Consider the following 23,839-nt stretch of genomic DNA (forward strand, 5'->3'; position numbering starts at 1 on the left):
TCAGCACTAGCATATAAGCCTTCACTACCATGCCTGGCCATATGGATCCAGGGCATGGAGCTCAGGTCCTTCCCTCCCACCCCCTTAGAAGGAACCGTCATGTTTAACTGTATGACAGGTTGGTAACTGGGAACTGTCAGGCCAGTGGCACCAAGCCACGTGTACTCATGGGTGGAAAAACCAGACCAACGAGGAGTACACTTTGAGGAGTATTCTTGTTACTTCCGCCCTCTCATTCTTTAGTTCTTTACCTGTCACTCTAGCCACAAACCTTCGCCTTTGCTAATTTTCCATATAAGCTTATTGCATGGACTTATGTAGATACATGCAATGGTTTTATCTCATTGCTTCTAAATTCTAAGAGGTGACATGGTGAGTGTGTGCATGTCCGTGTGTGTGTGTGTGTGTGTGTGTGTGTGTGTGTGTGTGTGTGTGTGTCTGTGTGTCTGTGTGTGTGTGTCTGTGTGTCTCTGTGTGTGTGTGTGTTGAGTATCATGGGAGAATATCATTTTACATGGATGCCGGAAGGAATTTCTAGAATTAGGATTTGGGGTCCAGGCTCAATGCATTGAAGAGTTGAATGCTGTTGGGAATTGTTCTTTAACAGCCAGGATCCCATCAGTACCACATGTAAGGCCTACTGTTTGTGGGTTCCTCAGAAGAGAGAACCAGCAAGCAGGCTAACCTATCAGATTGACCAAATTCTAGAAAACTGACAACATAATTTTGATTTATATTTTTCCTCTTTGGAAATGTGCCCAACTTTTTTTAAATGATGTTTAAAGACCGTTTTATTAATGTTCTGTAACACAGTTATGTCTTTTGACAGCTTTCCTATTCATTGCTCATAAGTTTCTTATGGAAACTATGCTGGTAGCTGTTTTTATACCAGCATAATTGCTTGAGTGTTTGGTTTTGTTTTTGTCTGTGATTTGAGTTGAAAATTATTTTCCCAGGTTGCCACTTGTTCTTGACTTTACTTATGATATATATCTTTTGCATATGGAATTTCTTAAAACTGTGGTTGAATTACTGAAACTTTAATTTTCCATTTCCTGGGTTCTATCCATGATTGGAAGGACCTTTCCCCATTCCAAGTACATCGTTCTTACTTTCTTGGGCTGCTTAAAAGTTATCATGAAATAATTTTAGGAAATTTTCCAAAGAACAATATAATTTTAGGCATACATGAATTAGAAGAACTATAACAACTCCCAGGCACCCACCGTCCACCTTTAGTCATTTGAATATTACCCAATCTTATCTATTGCCCACCTCATATTGAGAATATTAATACACAAATCCCAGATATATTATTTTCTTGATAAGTACATCAATATATGTTAATGATATATAAGGATTTTTTTTTAAAACATACTTTTTATAGCATTACTATGCCAAGTAGTTTTCTGGAATTTTATAGCATTGGATTCTGTCTATCATACAGGGTATAGATCCAGCTTTATTTTTTTCTCTCATTGTTCTGTCACAATTTAACTTTTTAAAGTCTGTTTAAACTTGCCAGTGTAGTTGAGGTTTTTTTGGACTTTCTGTTCTCTCCTACTCGGCTGTCTACTTACAGTATTGTACTCTTTAGATTACTGAAATGTTAAGGTTATTTTAATGATTATTGGGACTATTTAAATGGAGTGATAAGTCTCTACTCAATCCACACTGTATAAAGGTGGCAGAAAATAAGATTTATAACGCAGACTCCTCAGGTTGGTAATTTAGAAATTGACATTGTAGGAGCGGGGGCTGATGGGTGTGAGAATGTGCGCTCCCCAAGGAAAAGACCAGTAAAGCAAACTGTAATGAACAGCTTCTTAAACCGTGGATCACAATAGTAGGGTCACACAACTTTATCAAGAGTGAGTGACAGATTTTGAATGTGCAAGAACCTCAAATTAACTCAGGATCGAAAGTAAATTCATCCCTGGGTGTCTCTGCAGTGCTTGTCTGTGTCACCCCGTGCAGCTTCACTGTTACCTTAGTTCCGAACGGACAGCATGCGTGTCTTGTACTGCGCATGCCTACACCCTCTCTGACGTCAATGGGTACCGCCTGCCTGAAAACAAGCTAGATTGAGATTATGTTATGTTGTGAATTGCAATGAAACAAGCTAGATTGAGACTATGTTATGTTGTGAATTGCAATGGGATTTTGTTGTTGTTTTTTATTTTAATTCATTTTTTCTTCCATCAACACCAAGTTTTTTGTTCTTATAAAAGCATTCTTTAATTATGGAAAACAAGGAATTTTAATATTTTCCTTCCACTGTTTCTCAGCACATAAGCATCTTATCAGTGTATCTTTGAGTTCTATTGCATTACAGTGTTTGATCTTAAAACTTTCAAATTGTGTTTGCTGATGTGGCATAAAACCATAAAACTCATAAAAATGTTGAGATTATGATAAAATCATAAATGTTACCCTGGGAGGAGGACAGAATTTCCAACAATTTCTAAAACGTCCGTAGACATTATTTCTGCATTTTGTGCAGCACGCTAATGCAAAGTGGCATTCTCAGCATTGACTACTATCAAATCAATATCAGTCAACTCTGAAAAGTGGAGAAGATCCTCTGTGTCCTGCAGAATCAAATATTCAGCCAGGATTTAATCCTTTAGCATTTTTACTTTGATATCTATTTTATGTAGGGAGGCACTCACACAACATGACACACCCATATGGAGGTTGGAAAACAGCACTCACTTTTCTTCCACTCGGTTTTTCCTGGAGTTTGAACTCAGGTCGTCAATCTTGGCAGCAAGCACGTTTAGTCACTAGACTATCTCAGCAGCCCCAAATTTAATTCTCCATGTAAAATTAAACAATTTATTCCTCTTATTAGCATGCGAATATAGTCTCATCTTAAATAGTACAATAATAACGTATGCCAAAGAGTTGCTTTAAAATAAAATTTGTTCTGACCTGCAGCAAGTCAGGGTTAGGTCTTTGTAAACCTGAAATGCATAAACACTTCTCAGGCGAAGTGGAATCACGAGTGGGAAAAGTTTCTCTGCTCTATAGCAGTAGGATAGGAGACAGTGGTTGTAAAAGGCTGGGGACTTGGAGCAGGTGGAAGAGGATGGGGAATCAAGAAGAGAGAAAAGGCACGATCTTGGAGGTTGACGCTTGCTTCTCTCTGGACACTAGCCCACCTTGGTTCTCCTTCTGCAAAATCCAAAAGGCTGACAGTAGAGCGAGCTCAAATGTTTGCAGCATGCCATGCTGTGGGGATCATCTGGAGCCCTGAGAGTGCTGCAAAGGACTGCTCTAATCAAGTGTGTCAAAAAGGCTCTGCCGCTGTGTTCCTATTTTGAGCAGTTCGCTCTCCCAGCACCTACTGAGCCTGGCCTCAAGGCTGCCTGTGCACGGGTGGCTCTGAAGAGCGAGCCCCACCGTGTGCTTCCTGGAAAGCTGGGTGAAGATATGTCACTCTTTGCCTTATTTCCAAAGGACAGGACCAACTCTGTCCAGTTACACATCTTCCTGAAGAAGATCAGGGATAGCGACTCCTGTTGCCAAGTCAGGGTGGAAATGACACTAAAGTTTTGAACATGGTCTTTCGTTGAAGGGCTCCTATCTGCCTGCGCCTTTAACAAAATGAAATAAGGAATAAATGGGCAAAATGTGGTAAATTGGTTCAGATCCTAGAGAGGGCAGAGAGACGGAGTCAGATTCCTGTGTGATGACACAATTCCCTAAGAACGTTGGCACAACCTGTGACCTCCCCAACTCTAATCTCTTCTTACACTTTGGCGATGACCACATCATGCTTACCTCACACCCATGTGTGGAGAGTTAATTAGTTTCAGATGGGAAAGTTCTCTGGGGATGAATCATATTGTATAGCGAATGTGCTAATTCGAGACTTCAAGGCCTTTGCGTTGAGCTAATCTCCTGCTACCCAAGCCCACATGCTAAAGGGTAAATGGAAACCACTCTACTCTGGAGTCAAGGGAAAAACAGTGCAAGGTGATCAAAAGGACACTATGTTCCCTGTTTGTCCTACGGTGGTCAGCCATGCCACTTCAGAGGTGGGTAGGGGTTAGCTTTGAAGTACAGGGTCAGTGCTCTCTGCCAGAGAGACTGTAGTCATTATGAAAGACAGCTACCAGGAGCTGTGACTTCACACTAGGACTCTCACTTTTATCCACTGGTGGCTATGAGTTCAGCACGGATTGCATGGGCCCCATCTCTGTCATACCACCCTAAACAGGATGGGTCACTGGTGTGTGACCTCAGTCCTCTTACCTTCTGAATTCCTCCTGTGGCACATCCCACAGGCAGTCCTATCTTTACATATTTTCAATGAGGACAATGTTTGTGCCCAATCACACCTCATTCACACAAAAGAAATAAGAAGAATCCTTTTTTTGGTCTCTGTTGCATGTCAGTGTTAGTAAAAGTACATTCATTTGTGCTTCGTTTTAAGCACAAAGTGGAAGGGGCTCTTTTAGGCATAAGCAAAGAGCCCCCTGTTGGCCAATAAGGAATTTTATGGTCCAGAAATTGGTATCGAATATGGATAAGATCTCAATGTGCATTTTAGCCAACTTTTTTTTTCTACTAATTAGGTGTGCTTGAATGAGAGAAGCAAGGAATAGAAGAAGAGGAGGAAGACTTGGGTAAGGAAGGTGAGTTCAATCACACAAGGAAGTGAAGTAAAGGAGTTCCCTTTACTTGGGCAAATGAGTCTCCTGAGAACATTGTCTTGGGGGGGGGGCTTGGGGTGTGGAAGGTGAGGGGACATCAGAAGATGGAGAAAGCATACTCCTCAGCTTCTGGTTGGGGCAAAATACTACTTTTCAACTTTGAGGAGAAAGGGTTTATTTTGTTTGGGGATTTTAGAGGTTCTAGTCCATGGCTGAGTAGATATGCTGTTTCTGCACCGTAGTGAGGCTGAATATCATGGTGAGTAGCAGAGGTGCTGACCTTATAACAGCCAAAACAGACAAAAAGAGAGGCAAAAATACAACAATAACAAAGCAAATCAGAGCGCAGAGATGAGGAAAGGAAGTGGACAGGGACAAGACACAAACCCAAAGATGGCTCTCAAGGGTGTACTATCTTCAAGTATATCCCATTCCCTCGGATTCCAACACCTCCCATCTGTCCATCCAGGCATGAGTCCATCAGTGCACTAAGCCAGTCGTTGAGGATCTGTTATTTCCTCAAAGTCTGACCACTGAACATTCTTATATTGGGGGCCCTCATCACATGAGCCTTTGGTGGACATTTAGGATCTGAACAATAACAGATAGGTTATTAATTTAAAGAGAGAAGTTCTTCGTTTAAGAGAGAAACTCAATGTCAAGTGAAAATCCAATGTTATTTTTTTTTTTATAAAATAGAATGTCTTAGGATAGAAACTACACAGCAGAGCATAGTCCAATTAATAGAGGTTTCAGTAGTCCAGGGATTGGTTGCATTCAGATAGACTTGTTTTCGTGCTGATATGCATAACTACATACACGTATCTGTATATTGTAGTTCAGTGAGAGGGAACATCTTTGAATGTATGGAGCTTCATGAGCTTCACTGCTATATTAGTAACAGCCCATGTTCATTTTCTAAGGTCTTTTGTCTGACATTGCTCACCTCTCTCCGCCTTTTCATGATACACTTCGTGATGGTAGGATAAGGAGTCACTAGGTTTTGTTGATGTTGCAATATTTGGATGAGCTTATAAAATATTCATTTACATTTATCTTCTGGTACAGAACTCAGTGGTGTTTTCATTTTCTCACTGATTGATTTGCTGCATTATCCAGTTGTTGGGTCCTCATAACTCAGAGAATGTAACTAGTTCTCCTCTTAGCTGGTAATGAGACTTCATGTATTAGAGCTTTCCTATGATCACTCTGCTACACCAAAGAGCAGTGACTCCAGAGTGGGTCTTTTCTGATGTTCAAGATTCAGTTGGAGTTCTGGAAGGAGCCAGGTGGCATACTCAATTGGTATTATTTCAGAAAGTTAACAAGGTTCAGTTTACAAGGGCCAGGAAGCCATTAGCAGAATACCAGACTCCAGAGTTAGCAGCAGAGAAGAGTCCTTTCCATCTTAACTCAGACCCAAAGGACAAGGGAAAAATGGTTACCAGCATCTAAGATGTGCTAGGTGTGGCATGCCTCTGATAGGCACTTCAGGACGTGATGGAGGTAGTCACAGAAACCGATGCCCAGCCTGACTTTCCCACCACCTTGCTATCTATGAGCACTTGCTGTTGGTCAAACCAAACCTGAACCATTGGGAAGGCATGCTTGCCTTTGCAGCATAGGGTGCCATGGAACCTGGAACATACTACACATAGCAAAGGCAGCTTGTCATGTGGAGAGTGTCCTTTCTAGAAAACTCAGATGGCCTAAGCCTCTTTCAGATTCCTCACCTGGTCCTGCTTCTTCAAGACAGCTTGGCTAGTTTGATAGTAATTCTCAAGCAGTTCTTATTTTTCACTCTTGGGAGGGAGGGGCCTAGTGAATCTGATCAGTTTCAGGGACTTCTGAAAATCTATTTTGAGTTGTTTACTTCCTGTCTTAAGGAGCTTCCCCAGTAGATAGAATGTTTCAGTCCAAGGATGCCTGGAAATTGTTGTCCCACATAGTCTAGTTTTCAGAGGTTTTAAATCCTGTTTTCATATATGCTCAGATAAGCATAGAATTTGAAAATTGAAAAATATATATTGAGTTCGAGTCCTATCTCGTCAGCTTCTGAGCAACAAGACTGGTATTGGCCAGTTGGATAACTCAGTACAGAACAATAGTTCTCCACATTTAGCCTTCTAATTGACTTGGAAAATGGACAGGGTGGCAACATTTTAATTTTTCTTTAATTCCCTAAACTTTGCAAAAATGCATATGTGATCTCTCTATTTTACTGATAGGAAACTGAGAACCCAAAGCAATTGAATGAGAGGCAATAGAGGTGACAGTCAGAATTTCTGCCTAGGCCTGGTGCCTCCAAAGGCCAATTTTCCCCCATTATACCAGGCAGCAGCTTCACTTGACTTTACCCTTGTGGGACTGAGAACCACGTTACCAGCCATTAAATATCGTTTTTCATGTTGCAATTAAAACGCTATTTAATGTACATAATTTTTCAGTTTCCTCTGGGAATACAAAATTATGCTCATATATATCTTTATATATGTACATTCCCTTCTGCTCCGAGTAGTAATAGTGACGATTTATAGTGCAAGTGACACACCGTAACTTTGCTATATATGCAAGATACAGAGTTTTTTTTTTTTTCCTTAGGACGGCTTTTATAAGCTTGTCAGCTTCCAGAGAGTTCTTTGAATAATCTGTTCTGGATTTTGTGACTATGCAAAAGTCAGCACAATATTCTTTTGCCAGAGCATGCAGTTTACTGTTGGTTTTTAAGTGTCCTCCCGTTTCAGAAGATCTACAGACTCGACCCTTGCTTGTATGGTATATTTTCAGGTGGAGACTAGAGAATGAAATTGAGCTCATAGGGGCTTTGTAAACAATGGCTAGTGACATAAAGCCCCAGGACAGTGTGTAGTACTCCTGGCCTCCTACTCTTCTCCCCACCAACAACTGTAGGTGCTGTAAACAGTTGGTGCACTGGTTGCTTCATTTGTCAATTTGACACAAGCCAGGTTCAACTGGGAAAAAAAATGCCCCCATTAGATTAGCCTGTAGGCTAATCCTGTGGAACATTTTCTGGATTATTAATTGATGTGGGAGACCCCAACCCACTGCGAGTGGGTGCCACCTCTGGGCAGGTGGTCCTGGGTCATATAAAAAAGCAGGCTGAACAAGCCATGAGGGCCAAGTCAGTATCATTCCTCTGCTTCAGCTCCTGCCTTGGTTTCCCTCAGTGATGCGCTGTCCCCTGGAAGTTTAAGATGTAATAAACCCTTTCCTCCCCAAGTTGTTTATGTTCATGGTATTTATCATAGCAGCAGAAAAGTAAACTAGGCTAATTGGTAATCCATTCTCTTAAACAGAGTTGTAGGTATGCGTTTACAGCCTGGTTTAGGGAATCAAGTGACCCCATAAAATGCACGTAGACATTGACTCTCTCTCTCTGTCTCTCTGTCTCTCTGTCTCTCTGTCTCTGTCTCTGTCTCTCTCTCTGTCTCTTTGGGATATCACACTTTAAAATTAGAAAGTATCTGAGTTTCAAACTTACTGGTCATATATTGACTCACAATTAGATTTAAACTGATTTGCATAATGCAATTACTTTATCTATCATTAGTGCTATTTTAGGAATCTGGTTACATACCACAGATCAAGAATTACATCTTTGGCTTCACCAAATTTCCAGCTTTATGCTTAGAAAGGTCACTGCTGTGAGGTTTTGATCCTGAGTTTGGTGAAAATCTTTTCGGTTATATTTATTTTTAAAGCAGTGTAATGGGAATCTAGAATACTATATGAATACCATACTACATTTCTGAGTCTTAATGCATAACTGGAATTCACCATTAATCTACCTCCGTCAGTATCATACTTTATTAGAAGCGGAGGGCATGGTTCACTTGGTTGTAATAGGAGGGATTTCTGAGTCCTCTTAAGATGTTAGTTCCTGGACCTCAACATTGTCCCACTTGAGACAAATACCAAGTAAGTCTGCACAACTGTATCTCTTGATCTGATCTTTAATCTGCTGGTAATGGCATGTACAGGAATGGAAGAGAGAGAGAGAGAGAGAGAGAGAGAGAGAGAGAGAGAGAGAGAGAGAGAGGAGGAGGAGGAGGAGGAGGAGAAGAAGAAAAAAGAAGAAGAAGAAGAAGAAGAAGAAGAAGAAGAAGAAGAAGAAGAAGAAGAAGAAGAAGAAGAAGAAGAAGAAGAAGAAGAAGAAGAAGAATTATTATTTGGTGCTTAAGATTCTTAAGGTTAAATAAAAGTAGTTTATATACTAATAGTTACTCTCAATTTGTACCACAACCTAAGTTACCAGCACAATTTCAGGCTACTTTCCTTATTACTAATGGGGACAATACTTCTTAGCCCTGTGATTGCCTGATTAATAAATATAGACCCGGAACTTTATTCTGGGTCTTTCTGAAGCTCAGGCTGTTGTTTTTCTTTCCCTCGAAGGTTGTCAGCCACATCTTCAGTGGCTCATATTGTCTTTTCCTACTAGGAATATGTGGGAACTTGGGGATTTGCTCTTGTTTACTGTTTTAAACTCAGCACTCAGCATGCTGTAAGGATGTGACTTCAAATTACGAACTTTCAAGATGTGGAGAAGCAGAAACCCTCCACAAATCTTATGTCACATAGAGAGCAAACGGTCCAAGAAGCTAGAAACTGAAGGCCTGGAAACTAGCTCCCAAGCCCTGTCGAGGCTCGGCAGCCAGCCTTCAGCTCCTCTGTGGGGAAGTGGGTAGAGGGCACATCCCATGACATTCTTCCAAAAATTTTTTTTTCTTTTTTTTTTTTTCGGAGCTGGGGACCGAACCCAGGGCCTTGCGCTAGCTAGGCAAGCGCTCTACCACTGAGCTAAATCCCCAACCCCCATTCTTCCAAAATTTAATAGGGCCATGAACGTCTCTTTTCATCACCTTGGTTTCCCAGCCAGAAGCAGCCCATACCCTCCTCAATAAAATTTCAGCACCCATTTTGAATTTCCACTTGGCCTTCAGTCCTTTTTCCAAGGGAAGCCAGGCTTATTAAGTGTGAGTGGTGCTTGCAGGGAGGTGTGGATGTGAGTGTGGACTGGGATGTTGGACTTAGATGGGCTGCTTCCCTTCAATTATCTGTTCGTTTATTTCATTAGCAGCTGAAGGTACTCCTGTGCTTGCTGATTTACGTTTTAGGAATCCCATAAAAAATGCAGTGCGCTGCACTTTGGTCTATGGGTTTCTCTTGGGAGTCCGTCATTTAACAGCCTTGGATGCCTGGCCAGCTCCTTAGTGCAGATGCCTCTGTTTGACTCACTACGAAAGACGCTCTGTCCAGGTCAGAGATAATGATGTTGGTTCTGTTCCAAAACATATTTACCGAGTGTGTGTGCTGAGCATACATCAAGGGAATATTTTTTTAATATGGGCCTTTTTACTGCCTCAAAAGCTGTCGGCTATATGCTGCTTCTTGAGGTCCCCACCAGCTTTTCAGAAGAAGACGGCATGATTAAGAGCCTGGGAAGTTGTCCTGCTTCTGAACCGCATGCCCTCCTATGAATCAAGTCTTTTATTCTGGGCAGGTATAGGCCAGTCTCAGGAGGGGGTTCCTTAGCTTACAAATCTGGCTACCTGCCATTCTCTGGAATGTTTGAGAGTTGCTTCCTGTATCTTTACAAATGTGCCTCGAAGAAATCTCTCCCCTCCCCTGGCAGAGAAACTGTTTGCATTCTGGAGCGAGTTAGTGTATCATCTAAAGAAGGGACTGAAAACACAGGGAAGGCCCCGCACGCACACGTGGGGTTCTGCCCAAGCCTGTCTCCGGGAAACATGGATGAGAACAGTATTAGCTCTCTTGGAGAAAGACGTTTAGAGCGTCCACCGAGTGTGAGGCTTGTAGACATATATCCTGTGGTGCACAGTGGAGCTTTTGTCTTAGTGTCAGAGTAAAAGGACACTCTCGCAGGAAGCAAAATCATTACAGCTATATTCTGAAGCACTACGCTGCATTTTTCACCATTATGTGGGTCTCAGAACAGTTTGAGCTCCTCCGCCCAGCAAGATATATCTACACACACAGTTTTACCAATTACTTTGGGCACCTCGCAGGTTACCCCTCATCCTACATGAAGAAGCAACATTAGTCTGTGCAACGGCCATGGAGAAAATAGCCTGGTTTACTCTAACACACATTATAGGCCGCCACTCCCTCAGGGAACAAAGTACAAGCTCCCCTGTAACCTTGCCTGTGACAGGGACTGCAGTGAGTACCTGCCCAGCGGTGTCTGCACAGATATATCTCGTATTAGAGGCTCTGTGCAACAATTCTCAATGCACAGTAACTCCAGGGCACTCTATTTAACCGTTTACTTCTTCATTACCCTACTGTCATCTGCTTATGAAAAATAAAACAGTCGTGGTAACAGAAGTCTGTATACAGAAAAAGATATAGACGCTTTTTCAGGAGACAGTGTGTGGTAATACATTGTAAAACCTGCTCAGGAAATAGAAGACACTTTTATTTAGTTTGTTCCTCATTTGTCAGGCAAATCTTCTCAGTTTCTGGAGAATATGACTAGAATAAGGCTTTGCTGTTTCTTCTTGAAGTAAACATGAAAATACATTTAGGCCGTGTAGATGAAGCTCTCTGGAATGCAAACCCTCTTTGTCTTGTGTATCACCAATAGTCAAAAGGCACCGTCTGGAAAAGTTTGAAGGGCAACTTACTAGATCAGTGGCAGTCTCCTGCCTCAGAGCCTCAGTTTCCCCAGTTGCACAATGGTAATAATCCAGTTTCTACGGTCCTGCTTTAGAGCATGGAGAATCCAAAAAGCAAGTCTTAGGCTTAGACTGTTCATTTAGGTTTCTGTTAGTTTGCTTTTGTATTTGTGTGTGTGTGTGGGGGGGTACATACATGTGTACAAGTATGCTTGTGTTTATGAGGGCCAGACAGCAAGTTTCTCAGTCATTTCTGCCTTACTGATAATAGGCTTTTTCATTGAACCTGGATGTTACTGATTGGCTAGGGTGACTGACTAGTTAGCTCCAGGGATCCCCCTTCCCAAGATGAAATTGTAAACACACACACACGCACACACACTGAGGCACACATGCACACATGCGCACACTCTGCCCTGCTTGGCTTTTCACACGGGTGCTAGAGATCATGCTCATCAAGCGCTTTGCCGACCAGGCCATTTGAGCTCCATTCAGTAGTTTGAGCCCTTCAGAGAACCCTTTGGTGGATCTGAACTCCACTTTCCTCTGCCTTCACCATTGCTTCATCCCTTTTATTCCAGGAACAACAAACAAGACGAGGGATTTGGGAATGTCTCAACAGACACAAAACATTTGCGGTTTTGTTCAACTTGATTTTCCTGGATCCGGATCTTTATGGTAAGTGCTTATGTAATATGGTTTCATCCACTAGCTGTCTATTTTCCCAAACCAATACACTGAGTGCTTGAAACACACCTGCTACTACCCATTTTAGTGTGTGTGTGTGTGTGTGTGTGTGTGTGTGTGTGTGTGTACATGGATGTGTATAAGTTGTGTGCACGGATGTTCATGCCTGTGTATGCATGGGTGTTCATGCCTGTGTATGCATGGGTGTTCATGCCTGTGTGTGTGTGGGTGTTCGAGCCTGTGTGTCCATGGGTGTTCACACCTGTGTGTGCATGGATGCTCATGCCTGTGTGAGTATGGGTGTTCATGCCCGTGTGTGCATGGGTGTTCATGCCTGCATGTGATGCAGAAGCCAGATAAGGGAATTGGGGTCCTACTATACCACTCTTCACTTCCTGTCCACAAGAGACCAGGAGCTAGACCAACAGTCAGCAACCCTGGTCAGTCTTTCTATCTCCATTTACACAACACCATATTTCAGGCATGCATGTAGGGGTATAGCTGGCACATGTGTGGTACCTGACTTTTCATATGGATTTGAACTCATGCCCTCATGTGCAGCAAGTAGTTACTCTTACCCACTGAGCTATGTGTCCGGACCTGTTTTCCGGACTTCCATAGGATCTAGGATGCTTTTCTTTATATTTTGGGTTTGGTTTCTGTCTACCCGTCATTTAATCCATCTGCTCAAATGTCGCTTACTCAGAGAGGTATGTGCAGACTGTCATATATAATCAACCCCTCCCCTCCTACTAAGGTATCACCTTATTGCTTTGACTTCATGGCATTTATAACTGTGTAATTTGAAATTACACACGCCCTTGCGTTGCTCTTTCCCTCTAACATGCAGTTTTCATGAAAGAAAGGGCATTACTCAGAAGTCAAGAATAACAATGTGTGACCCACAGAGGATGTCAATAATGACATGTAGAATGAATGAATACGCTTCAGTTTCAAAGGGAAAATACTTTAGGGAAACCAGGGATTTTGAGCTGTAAATTTTAAACTGTAAGTGCTTACAAGAATTAGCAAAAGTCCAGGCACATAACCAACTAAATAATTCAAATGTCATATGTGCTTTAGCCAATTTTATTCCTACGTCTACAAGGAAACATTACTACTCCCATTTCATAGCTCAAAATCTGTGTTACTGAGAGGTTAATAAACTTGAATCAGGCATCACAACGGTTGGGTCTAGAACAGGTATTTGAGCCAATGCTGTTTACCACCCAACAGAAACCCATTCAATGAGCATAGCTTCAACTTCGGCTCAGCACTCCGCTTCTGTCTTCATAGGCACAAAGTCCTGGATACCCCACTTCAGAACTGCTATGTGTTATGACTATACTACAGAGAAGGAAGTTGAGCTTGGGAAGATTCAGAAACTCATCTAAGGTCCTGCAGCTTCAGTGATGAGAGAGAATCTAAGTATAGACCAGGGGCATCTGAAATCCATGATCTTAGGAGGCTTCCCATACTACGCAGACACTGTGGATCTCTGTTAGAGCACAGCCATTCTGAGGTTTGAGGGGGAAAGAACTCATCTCCCCATTATAAAGAGTCTCTCTTGGGATACTGGGTTCCAACCTTTGGCTATTGATTCATTGTAGCTGGGGGATGGACCACTTTAGATGTGTGAATAGAAAAGGCAGAATTATTTTCCAATATAACCACTTGATTTGATAATGGAGTTGGCTATTTCTTCAGATAATGAAATATTTACGTAAGAATAACTTCTAAAATTTTCATTTTGACTATTAAAATGAACTAGCAAAACAATTTATTTAGTATTTCTGGGTCTATGTGCTGATGTAAATAAATCAAAATTGAAAAAGTTTAGCCTTATGGTGTTCTTAGAAATTCTTTACCAGTGTGTTTTCTTTCACTGACTACATCCTTAGTGGCTCCGTCTGGTCTTGACAAAGGTACTCTGTGGGGAAGGAAGGTTGTTGCTACTGTGTTTTGTCTGGTTCTCCGTATGGTACCCTTGTTTACATGTCACTTACATGCAAAAACCACAAGAGAAGAAGCAGAATTCTGGAATCCACACACTGGTACCTTGGCTTCAAAAAGTTAATGTGAGGAACCATGAGGTATGTGTATGTGGATATTAAAGCAGTTTTCTTTGAAAATTTCCCTAAGCCACTGAAATAGTTGATTCAGCAAGAAGAAAATGAGTCTGGCCGAATCTATTGAACTCTAGCGTTTCTGCAGAACTCTTATTATGTGTATTTTATTCACGCAAGGCTATGTGATCCTATCTGAAACTGTATTTGATGATCACAATTATCCAAATGTGTGGGTAGTGTGGGTTGTGGGTATTATTAAGCCATTTTACAGATGAGGAAATTGAGGTTAATAGAGTTTAAAGAGCTTGCCCAAGGTCAGGAAGCTAATAAAGAGCAGACCCAGCACCTGAACCTTTGGACTCCAAGTTTGTACGTTGTTTTCTGCAGCCCACATTCACCTTTCTCTGTCCAGACAAGCTTTCGGTGATGAGTCTGCAGATTTAGCTACTCCCATGAGGCTGACTTCAAAGGGTAGAGCCTGTGGGTTCTATGGGGTCCCAAAAGGTCATGCCCTTTACTCAGCATGGTGTGCACGTGTGTCATTCCTTTGAGTTTCAATCCCTTACGAAGACAGTCAATCATGTTTGTGGACCAGGAGTATCATTATATTGTTTCTAGTACTCCACGTTTATTGCTTCCTCTGAAGCATCCTGGTGATTTATCCTTGCACCCAATGTGACATGTGTGTGTATGGGGGGCGGGGGCGCTGTCGCCTCAAGTGCTGTTCCCTTCTCTACTCTGCATCTATAAACTCTAGGATCAGCAGAGACTTTAGTCCAGACTTCTTGTGCCTTAGTCAGTATTTGCTCCCCTAGCTTTACTTTCATGGTTTCTCTCAGGATTTGATGGAGTTGCAAGATTGATCAGATACCTCTGTTTACTCGGAGAAAGGATTTCAGAAAGAAGTGGTTTAGGGACTCCAGGCAAATAAACCAGGAACCGGGGTTGATTGAAGAAGAAGAAAATCCTATCATTTAGGAGAGCACTGACTCGATATTATCCCCAGACAAAGGAGGAACCTGCTATAGCTAGGTCAGTAGGAACCTGGTATAGCTTGTGTTCCTGGACAGAGAGGAACACTGAATGTCCTGTTGAAATTTTATCAGGCCAGTTGAAGGCAGTAATAACCTAACTTCGATCTGAATGATATGTGTGGTACTGATCCTTTTGACAGGTGGAATAACTGACCTTTCCGTGCAGAAGCAGGACATACCTCTCATTGACGTCTAAAACCAAATGAGCTGATCCAGTCCGTGTTCTCATGGCAGACACACGACTTTGACCTGCCCAGTCAGGGAGTTCAGAATGCTGCTCCTCTACCACATTCTAGCCGTGACCATCCTTCAGATCTTGGTCATCTCAGAAAACTGGGTGTTTGCTAAGAACATCAACTTCTACAATGTGAGGCCCCCTCTCGACCGTAAGTAGGGGCTGCGATCCTCATTCTATATTCCCTTGGTGTCCCCTTTCCATCTACCACCCCTTTCTGCAGGGATGAGTGTGCTATGATGGAAAGGCTCTCTCTTCTTTGGAATGGATTGGCCTACTGCTACCGTCTCACAAGGCTTCTCCTTTAAGAACACAAATGCAATCAAGCCTTCTATCAGCACGGTCTCAGATCATGGCAAGGCAGAGGAAGCTCAGGGATTTTTGTCGATTTCTTCATCAGAGATGATTGGCTATGGGAATTTCCTGAATAAATGATAGAGTCATTCTTCCAAAGGGACATCAACACTCTCTGAAAACTCATCAGAGTGTTTGAAATTGGGAAGAGTGTGACCTGGGTCTTCTTTACTGTTATGCACAATTAATGCTGCATCCACGTTTTGTCACTAACGTAGTAGTCAAATAGTAACCCAGAGGATGAGAGGAGGGCCATGTTCTTCTTTGCCTTTCTCCTCTCCTCTTGCTTTACTGGTGCTGGCGATGCACAACCAGGATGGGGGCTGTCTTCATTCTAGCCCCACTCGAGGTGTACGTCATTGCTGTTCTTCACTTTTTATTTTCGGTATTCTTCAGGATGTTCCAAAGTATCTGTGTTTGTCTAGCTCCTCCACATGTCTATGTATATATGTCTATGTGTCTGTATTTGCTGTATAATCTCAAACACCACTCCCACCCTTGCCTACTGTCTCAACCCCTCTTACTTCAGAAGATAAAATACTAATAGAACCATACCACGAATCTTTCAAATTAGCTTGCGGAGCCATTTTATTTTGGGACACAACCATTCCAAAGAGGAGGATGTCTTACGAGTTTTGTTTCACCTAATAAAGTTGCGAATTTTGTGCTTTCGATGTTGGGAAATTTTTGTCCTCTTGTGACTTTACTTCATTTTTTTTTAAAGCCACGCCATTCCCAAACAGTTTCAAGTGTTTTACTTGTGAAAATGCAGGGGATAATTATAACTGCAATCGATGGGCAGAAGATAAGTGGTGTCCGCAGGGTGAGTATCTGAGCTTGGAAGACTCTTCTAGATTCTTTTGTGACTTTATTTATTTAAATCCTTCCCTTAGCTGAAGGAGAGGTCTTAGATTATAGATCAGTATGCCAACACAAGCCAATTGGATCCTAATGGGGTCCCGGATTTCTTGTGAAAGACTGTCTAAATGCCAGAGTATCCTGAGAGAACCTGGGGATGGGTAACACACACACACACACACACACACACACACACACACACTCAGCATGCAGTTGTATGCATCATAAAGAAAGATTTCTTAAAAGGTGTTTATCAAGAAGACAGAAACCACAGTGTTGACTAAGGCATTCAAACAATTCCAGAAATGCTCGATGCTTGATGATACCCTAGGAAAGTCATACTTACTGGCTTAAAGCAAACAAAGGGTAGTACTCTACTCTAGAGTTTCATTGGTGCTTAGGAAGTTCATTCACTCCCCTAACAAACATCTGATTATCCGTGGTAGTTTACTGATGCATCTCCAGTGCCCAAATCCAGTGCCTAGCTCCTAATGTGTACTCAGTGAATACTTGGTGAAAGATGAATAGATAGATGCCTTTGGCTAGGTGACCACGGGGAATCTTTTCTCATAGACATTAAAACAAAGACCTGAATGGGCAAGAGACGGAAGCCTGAGGGAAAAGTGTGCCAGGAAAAAGAAATCTCAAATGTAGACGCTTCCAGAGGCAATAGGTGAGTGGACTTTTCAGTGCACACAAAGAGACTGGCCACCGGGGCATAGTGGGAGATTGAGGAACAAACCGAGAGAGGCCCAGGTGCAAAGAAAGATGTGAAGAGACTTCTTTTTCTGATAGAGTATGGAAGTCAGAATGCACAGTGCGGGGACTGTGGTCTGAAGCGTTGCTGCTGGACAGCTGGACACAAGAGTCAAAGAATACATCAAGTGGGGACTGTCATAGCTTTTGGTTTGAAGATGGCAGCTCCCTGCAGGTGGTAGAAATAGAGTTGTGAAAGGAATGGAATGTTTTCATACAAAGTTGGAAGTGAGACAGAGAATATGCTGCCAGGACTTTGGAACTGAGGGAACTGTAATGAGACTGGGGCTGATCTGATTTTAGGTTGTCAGATGGAATAAGGGAAACAAATAGCAGAACAGACTTCCAGAATTAGAAATTGCTGGTTTGGGTCTATTAGCATGAATCTGTGGGAGTTTCTTTTGCAGTATTTGTAGTAGTAGAATGGCCTGATTTTTTTTTTTTTTTGTAGATATAGGAAACCCACGGAATTCTCCCAAGCCTCTAAAAAAATCCTACTGGATGTATTACTGAGAATAACTGCTAAAATGTTCATGCCTATAGCATCCATATGGTCAATGTTTTTTTATCTTTTTTTCTAGAGGAAGGAATTAACAGAATCATTTTTCCTTAAGGTCCTTTTACACTTCAGTAGAGTAGTGCTCTTACATTGTTACATGCTTGTACATTGTGATTATGTGCCTCTTCCTTCATGTGTCCACAATATTTTTCTTAGCGTTTGAAAGGATTTTTTTTATTTAGAACTTTATACATGCATATAAGTCATTTAAACAAAATCCTCTCCTTTCCATTCTCCTCCAGTTTCTCCCTTATCTCTCTCTCCTACACACACTTCTGTTTTCCCTCAACTTTAAGGTTTCGGGTTTTTTAAACCCACTGAGTCCAGTTAGTGGGGAGGGATGAAGGACAATCTGTTGGATCCTAGATGTCCTCTCAGGGGCCGCATTCTGAAGAAACCTGAAGAGCCATCGGTTGCTGCTAGTTCCTCAGCTAGGAGTATGGTTTCACGAGTCCTTTCCTTGCCTGTCCTAGGATTTTGTTTGGTTTGAGCTTGTGCGGCTTCTGTGTGCAGTTGACAGCATCTGTGAGTTCATGAGTACAAATGGGCCTGTCATGGCCGGCAAATACTGTTTTACTGCAGATACCGACTCCTCTTGGCTCTTAAAATCTTTCTGTCCCTTTCTTCTCCATGATGATCCCTGAGCCTTGGGAGTAGGAGCTGTGATACAGTTGTCCCCTTTAGCACTGAGCGTTCCACATTCTTATCTTCTGCACACTGACCAGCTGTGGCTCTCTAGGAATTGCTCTGTTCTGTAGAAGTAAGATTCTTTGACGAGGGTTCAGAGATGTATCTATGAATATAAAGGTAAGAACTTAGGGGTAATTCATTACTATGTCCATTTAGCAGAAAATAGCAGAAGGTTCTCTCCTAGGGCCTAGGACCTTGCTAGCCACTGGGTTTTAGCTCAGTTAATAGTAACCAGGCATGGGTTCCATCTTGTGGTGTCGACCTTAAATCTACTCAGGAAGAAAGTGGTTACAATTGTTTTCAAGCTTTAAGGTTGGTTGATAACTGTCTCTCTTAATTTATTTCAGATGGTCAATATAATTCTTTAACTATTTGCTTTAAGTTTCTGCTGAAAACCAAGTAGACTGGTTAGAAGAGCTTTAAAGGTTACCTGTTCATTGGCCTTCCCTTTATGGGTCATGTGATTCTTTGAATGGCCTCTCAAAGTCTGCTTACTATGTTTGTGTATAATGCTCTAATTTGTGGTTTATTAACCCAAGCCTTTTATCTGCTTCTGGCTTTTAAAATATCATCTCTTTTGTTTACTTAAAAATATTTTAAAGATTAATGTATTTTATGTGTATTTTTGCTTCTTTGTATGTCTGTGCCCCACATGCATGTCTAGTCCCAGGAGACTAAAGAACACATGGGTCCCCTGGAACTGGCGTTAATAGATGCTCGTTAACTTCCATGTGGGTGCTTGGAATTAAACCCAGCTCCCTTAGAAGAGCAAGAAGCTCTGAGCTATCCTTCCAGCCCAATTAGCATCTCTTTTGAACCATAGACAAGCAAAAAGAGGAGAGGGTAGCTTCCCACTCCCAAACAGTATCAGCAACAGCAAAGGCAGCTTAGCTGACTCTGCCAAGCCCACCTGAGAAGCAGACTCCTAACAGGAACCAGTGTGGAATGGCAGCCCCCGCTCCCCCCCACACCCTCCATCACAGCATGAGAGCTCACTTTTTTGCTCACCCATTAGTGAAGTCTCTGAAGACATTAACCATCTGGAATTATAACTGAGGTGTCATTTCTTATTTTTCCCTTCGCTGTTATTTAGGAACATGATAGTCAACCGTTCATCTTCAGAAAGTAAGCCTGGAGCTGTGATCTTAGTCATCTCAGGTTTCCCTTTCTCCATAAAGCCTCACCTGTGGTCTGCCAGTGTTGTTAAAAGGCCGTCTGTGGAGCACGACATGACAACCTGGATATTTCGGGTTTCATTCACAGCAGCGTTTGTGTTGACTGGGTAGAGGCTACTTTCATGTGTGGGGTGTGTACAGTGTTTTGGATAAACACCAGCAGCCACCGGTTGGTTTCCATTTATTCTGATTTGGAGTATACATTTAAATGCCTTCTCCAAAGCATGTCATGGCTCCCTTTCCTTGGTTAGAGTTCTACCTTACACCTATGTGACCTTCCTACCTGTATGACAGTGGGCAAAATGGTGGCACACACCTTCGACCCTGGCACGTGGGAGGCAGGGCAGGGAGGATCTTTGTGTGAGTTCTAGGTCAGCCTGGTCTATGGGGAGAGCTTCAGACAGCCAGGACTACATAATGAGATGTTGTATAAAGCAACAACAACAACAACAACAACAACAAAACAACAACAACAACAAAGAATGTTAATATGGTCTATGGCCTTCTAAAGGTTCATGGTGAGGATTGAATGAATGAACACAGAAGATATGGAGTACTACAATACATACAATATTATATCAAATTTGAATTTGTATGTATTTGCCATTGTAAATAATACTAAAGTTATCAAAATGCCACTGCATGTATTAACATTTCATTTAAAAAATCCCAATGTTCTTAAAAGATCGAACAAGACTTACTTGTGACAGGAACTCTGTCTTATCAATCTTGGTCCATTTTCTGCCAGTCAGTTGCTATTTGGAATCCATGGTGAAAAACTTAACAAGCATTTCCATGGTCTTTGGTAACAACAAGGAGACAGAGGACTAAAATGGAACATACTATGATGCTATAGGGACCACTTTCTGACAAGAATGCTAAGTCATAAAATGGATGGTTAAAGCAGTGCAGATAACTATGTAGAAATGAGCTAACTATACAGGGCAGGGAAACAGGAAGACAGGAAGTGGAGAGGCCAGGAAAAGTGGAGTGCATTGCTGAGGAATAGTCAGACATGCTAGAAGGTTTTGAATCTAAATAAGCAAGATGAGGTAGAAGGGTGACCTGGGATGTAGCTGGAGACCCATTTGCACATAGTCTGTAAGAAGCAAATGATGACTGAGACACCATGTTTCCATGTTGTATCTCTGTGCTCACAGGTTTTGTCTTAATTTAGAGTTCCCAAACACATGCTTCAGAAGAAGAAAGGGCAGGGTAGGAACATAAATACTTGCATATTCAATTACCAAACCCAAGGATTGATGAAAACTCTGCACATTTTTCTCAGCTTCAGCTAATGCCAAAGGAACTGGATACCCATTTATATTCATTTTCAAAACACATGTGTACTTTGGAAGCTGATGTCTTGGCAGAAATACCACTCACAAACTCTAGCATTCACTGCTGTTAAGTTTCTCACGGATGAGCCTTAAGATTATTCTGATTTTACTCTCTTCTGGCATTATGGTCAAGGGGTCTTTTTTTGCAATATGGAAAATAAAATTGTTCTTATTCTTGTTGAATTTCTCTAGACACACAGTATTGTTTGACAGTTCATCACTTCACCAGCCATGGAAGAAGTACGTCCATCACTAAAAAGTGTGCCTCAAAAAATGAATGTCATTTTGTTGGCTGCCGACATAGCCGAGATTCGGAACACACGGTAAAGATTATGTGTGCATGGAGTTACTTTCCCAGGTTTCATGGTGATGGTGGTAAGCTATGCATCATGGGAAAACTAAGGAGGAGAAGCAATATGCTAGGTTTGTGTGTACTCTGACAAAAAGACTGTACTATAGTGCCAAAGAGGAGAGCAGACATTTGAAGATATTCTGTCTTCAAGAAGAAATAATGGGACTAAAGGATGAATATTAATTTCCAGGCTCTAGAGCTAAACTCCGGGCTTCAGAACTCGCACAAATAGTGTGAAGTCCATGCTGGAAGTTCAAGAATAACCCATCCTTCAGAGAGGAGGTAGCACTGGAATCTGGATGTGTGCTCTGTTCATGGCCAAAAATCACCACAACCTCATCCTGGAGTAACTAGAATGTAGAAAAACGGGAAATCAGGAATAGCTTTTGCAATTGAAACTGTCTCTCTCTGCGTCTCTGTTTAGAGGAGAAAGAGTCTAAGAGAATAAGATAAATTTAGCTATGTATTAGATCAATTCGTCTCTTTAATATTTTCATTCTATCATCCTAAACAAAAAATGTACTCTTACATGCGGAAATTCTAAAGTTTGAGGGGAAGCGGTTTGAAAATACACTTCATGAGGTTTTAGAATCCAATGTGGCATGTAAGTCACTGACTCTGACTTAGTGGCTGTTGGCTCTGGTCATGCAAGGGCCATGTGGGCAGCAATGGTGAGGTGAGCTGACAAGGCTGGAAGGGAGCATCCTAGACTGACTGAGATGGAACTTCATAGAGAGGTCTAGGGAATTAAGATCACTAGAAAGTACCTAGGGTGAGCACAGTGACTCACTTCTGTAATCCCAGTACTCTGGAGGCTGAGGCAGGAGGATTGTGAGTATGAAGCCAGCTTGGGCTACATAGCAAGATTTGAAAAGGAGAATAAAAACTTTCCCCTGGGTAAATCTGATGGGCAGCTGGCTGGACAGCTGTTCATTGCTATGCGTGGGGTTACTGCCTTTCTGCTGCCTCATTGGCCTGGAAAATTGTATGAGTGGCCAGTTCATGAAATCATGGCTTCTGGCTAGGCTTGTATCACTAGTGTGGTCCCAGGTTTCTTCCCTTGAAAGCACTCTTAAGAAAGGGGCTTTTATTTTTATTTTTATTTTAGCAAATTATCACTGCAATCATATCGGAACTCAGGTGAGGGCACAGACAGTGGCAAGTCACCGTTATCAGCTAACAAGTGATACTAAGAAAGAGACCCAACAAGACCAGAAGGTTCCTGACTTTCGCTTTGGTTTCATTGTTTTCTAATAAATCTGTCAAGATCTGGCAGTGGGGCAGTCTAACTCAGTTTCCCTCCTTTGCCCTGTGTTTGCTTGGGTTTGACACAGATGCTTCAAGAGTTAGGATGAGGACTCTCAGAGTAGCCTTTGCTCAGCAGGGAAGAGTACCCAAAGACAGGGCAACGCACAGTCTGGACCACCAACTCCGGCACCTGTCTTTGTTTTTGGTTTTTGTTTCTTCCTCCTCCCTGCTCTTCAAACCTATTCCTCTTCCCTCCTTGTACACAGGAGTGTAGGTCTTGCTGTGAAGGAATGATCTGCAATGTAGAGTTGCCCACCAACCATACAAATGCAGTCTTTGCGGTGATGCACGCGCAGAGGACATCTGGCAGCAGTGTCTCCAATGTCCCCAGACCCTATCTCCCAGTGCTGGCCTGGCTCTTCATGCTTCCCTTGCTGTGATATTGCTGTCCCCAAGAGAAGCAGAGACCATCAATGTAAAGCACAGAAACAGTGGACCAGCGGACTCTGGAGCCAAGATCCGTCTTGCACTTGATAAAGAAGATACTTTGGACTGCAAAGTAGAAGGCAAAGGTTTGCTTTGCTGAAATGCTCCTGCATGGGGTCACAGCACTGGGCATGAGGACTTGGAGCCAAGAGGACTACATAACTTCCAGTGTCCTGGTCTACGGATGCTGCATTCTGTCAGCTCTACAGGAGATTCTACCAGTATTGTTGACGGCAACAGTAGCTTGGTAAGCCCTGGCCTGACCAGGCCTTCACCTGGAAGGACTTTTTGACCTCATGGACTCCCTCAGAGGCTGCTGGGTCAGACTCTCGGGTTTCTGTGACTAGCTCAGAGCATCTCTGAAATGTAACCCTTCTGCCCACGGGAAAGCAGTCTTTACTGTGTTAATGTTCTTTTCCTGTTAACAAGTACCTGAGATGATCCGTTTATAAAGATAAATGGTTTGTTTGGGCTCACGGTTTTGGAGATTGCAGTATATACTGGTTTGGGGCCTGTGTTGGAGAGCAAGTAGCCACTCATAATGGAAACTCAAAAGGGGGAGAGGATGGGCTGGAGAGATGCTTCATCAGTTAAGGGCAGTGACTGATCTCCTGGAAGACCCAAGTTTGATTCTCAGCACTCACATAGGAGCTCACAATTGATAATTCCAATGCCA

At 42.3% G+C, this 23,839-nt stretch overlaps 1 protein-coding gene across 3 annotated transcripts in view; it reads left to right on the plus strand.

Moving 5' to 3' along the window:
* Lypd6b (LY6/PLAUR domain containing 6B) overlaps positions 1-23,367 on the plus strand; it is a 46,829-nt gene extending 23,462 nt beyond the window's left edge. For 2 of the 3 annotated variants that reach the window (XR_004387987.1, XR_004387988.1), the window contains 4 exons: positions 4,584-4,643; positions 11,902-11,998; positions 15,345-15,496; positions 16,424-16,522. Coding sequence is in view for 1 of the 3 variants with exons in the window: in XM_032903268.1 (XP_032759159.1) it covers positions 15,382-15,496; positions 16,424-16,522; positions 21,270-21,400; positions 22,944-23,117 (519 nt within the window). In the remaining 2 variants the exon portion in view is untranslated. Of the gene's footprint in view, positions 1-4,583; positions 4,644-11,901; positions 11,999-15,344; positions 15,497-16,423; positions 16,523-21,269; positions 21,401-22,943 lie in introns of those variants that run through there. The other variant, XM_032903268.1, reaches the window with a different exon arrangement.
* Positions 23,368-23,839: the final 472 nt, after the last annotated feature.

The sequence above is a fragment of the Rattus rattus genome, chromosome 5 (assembly GCF_011064425.1).
Source record: "Rattus rattus isolate New Zealand chromosome 5, Rrattus_CSIRO_v1, whole genome shotgun sequence".
NCBI lineage: Eukaryota > Metazoa > Chordata > Mammalia > Rodentia > Muridae > Rattus > Rattus rattus.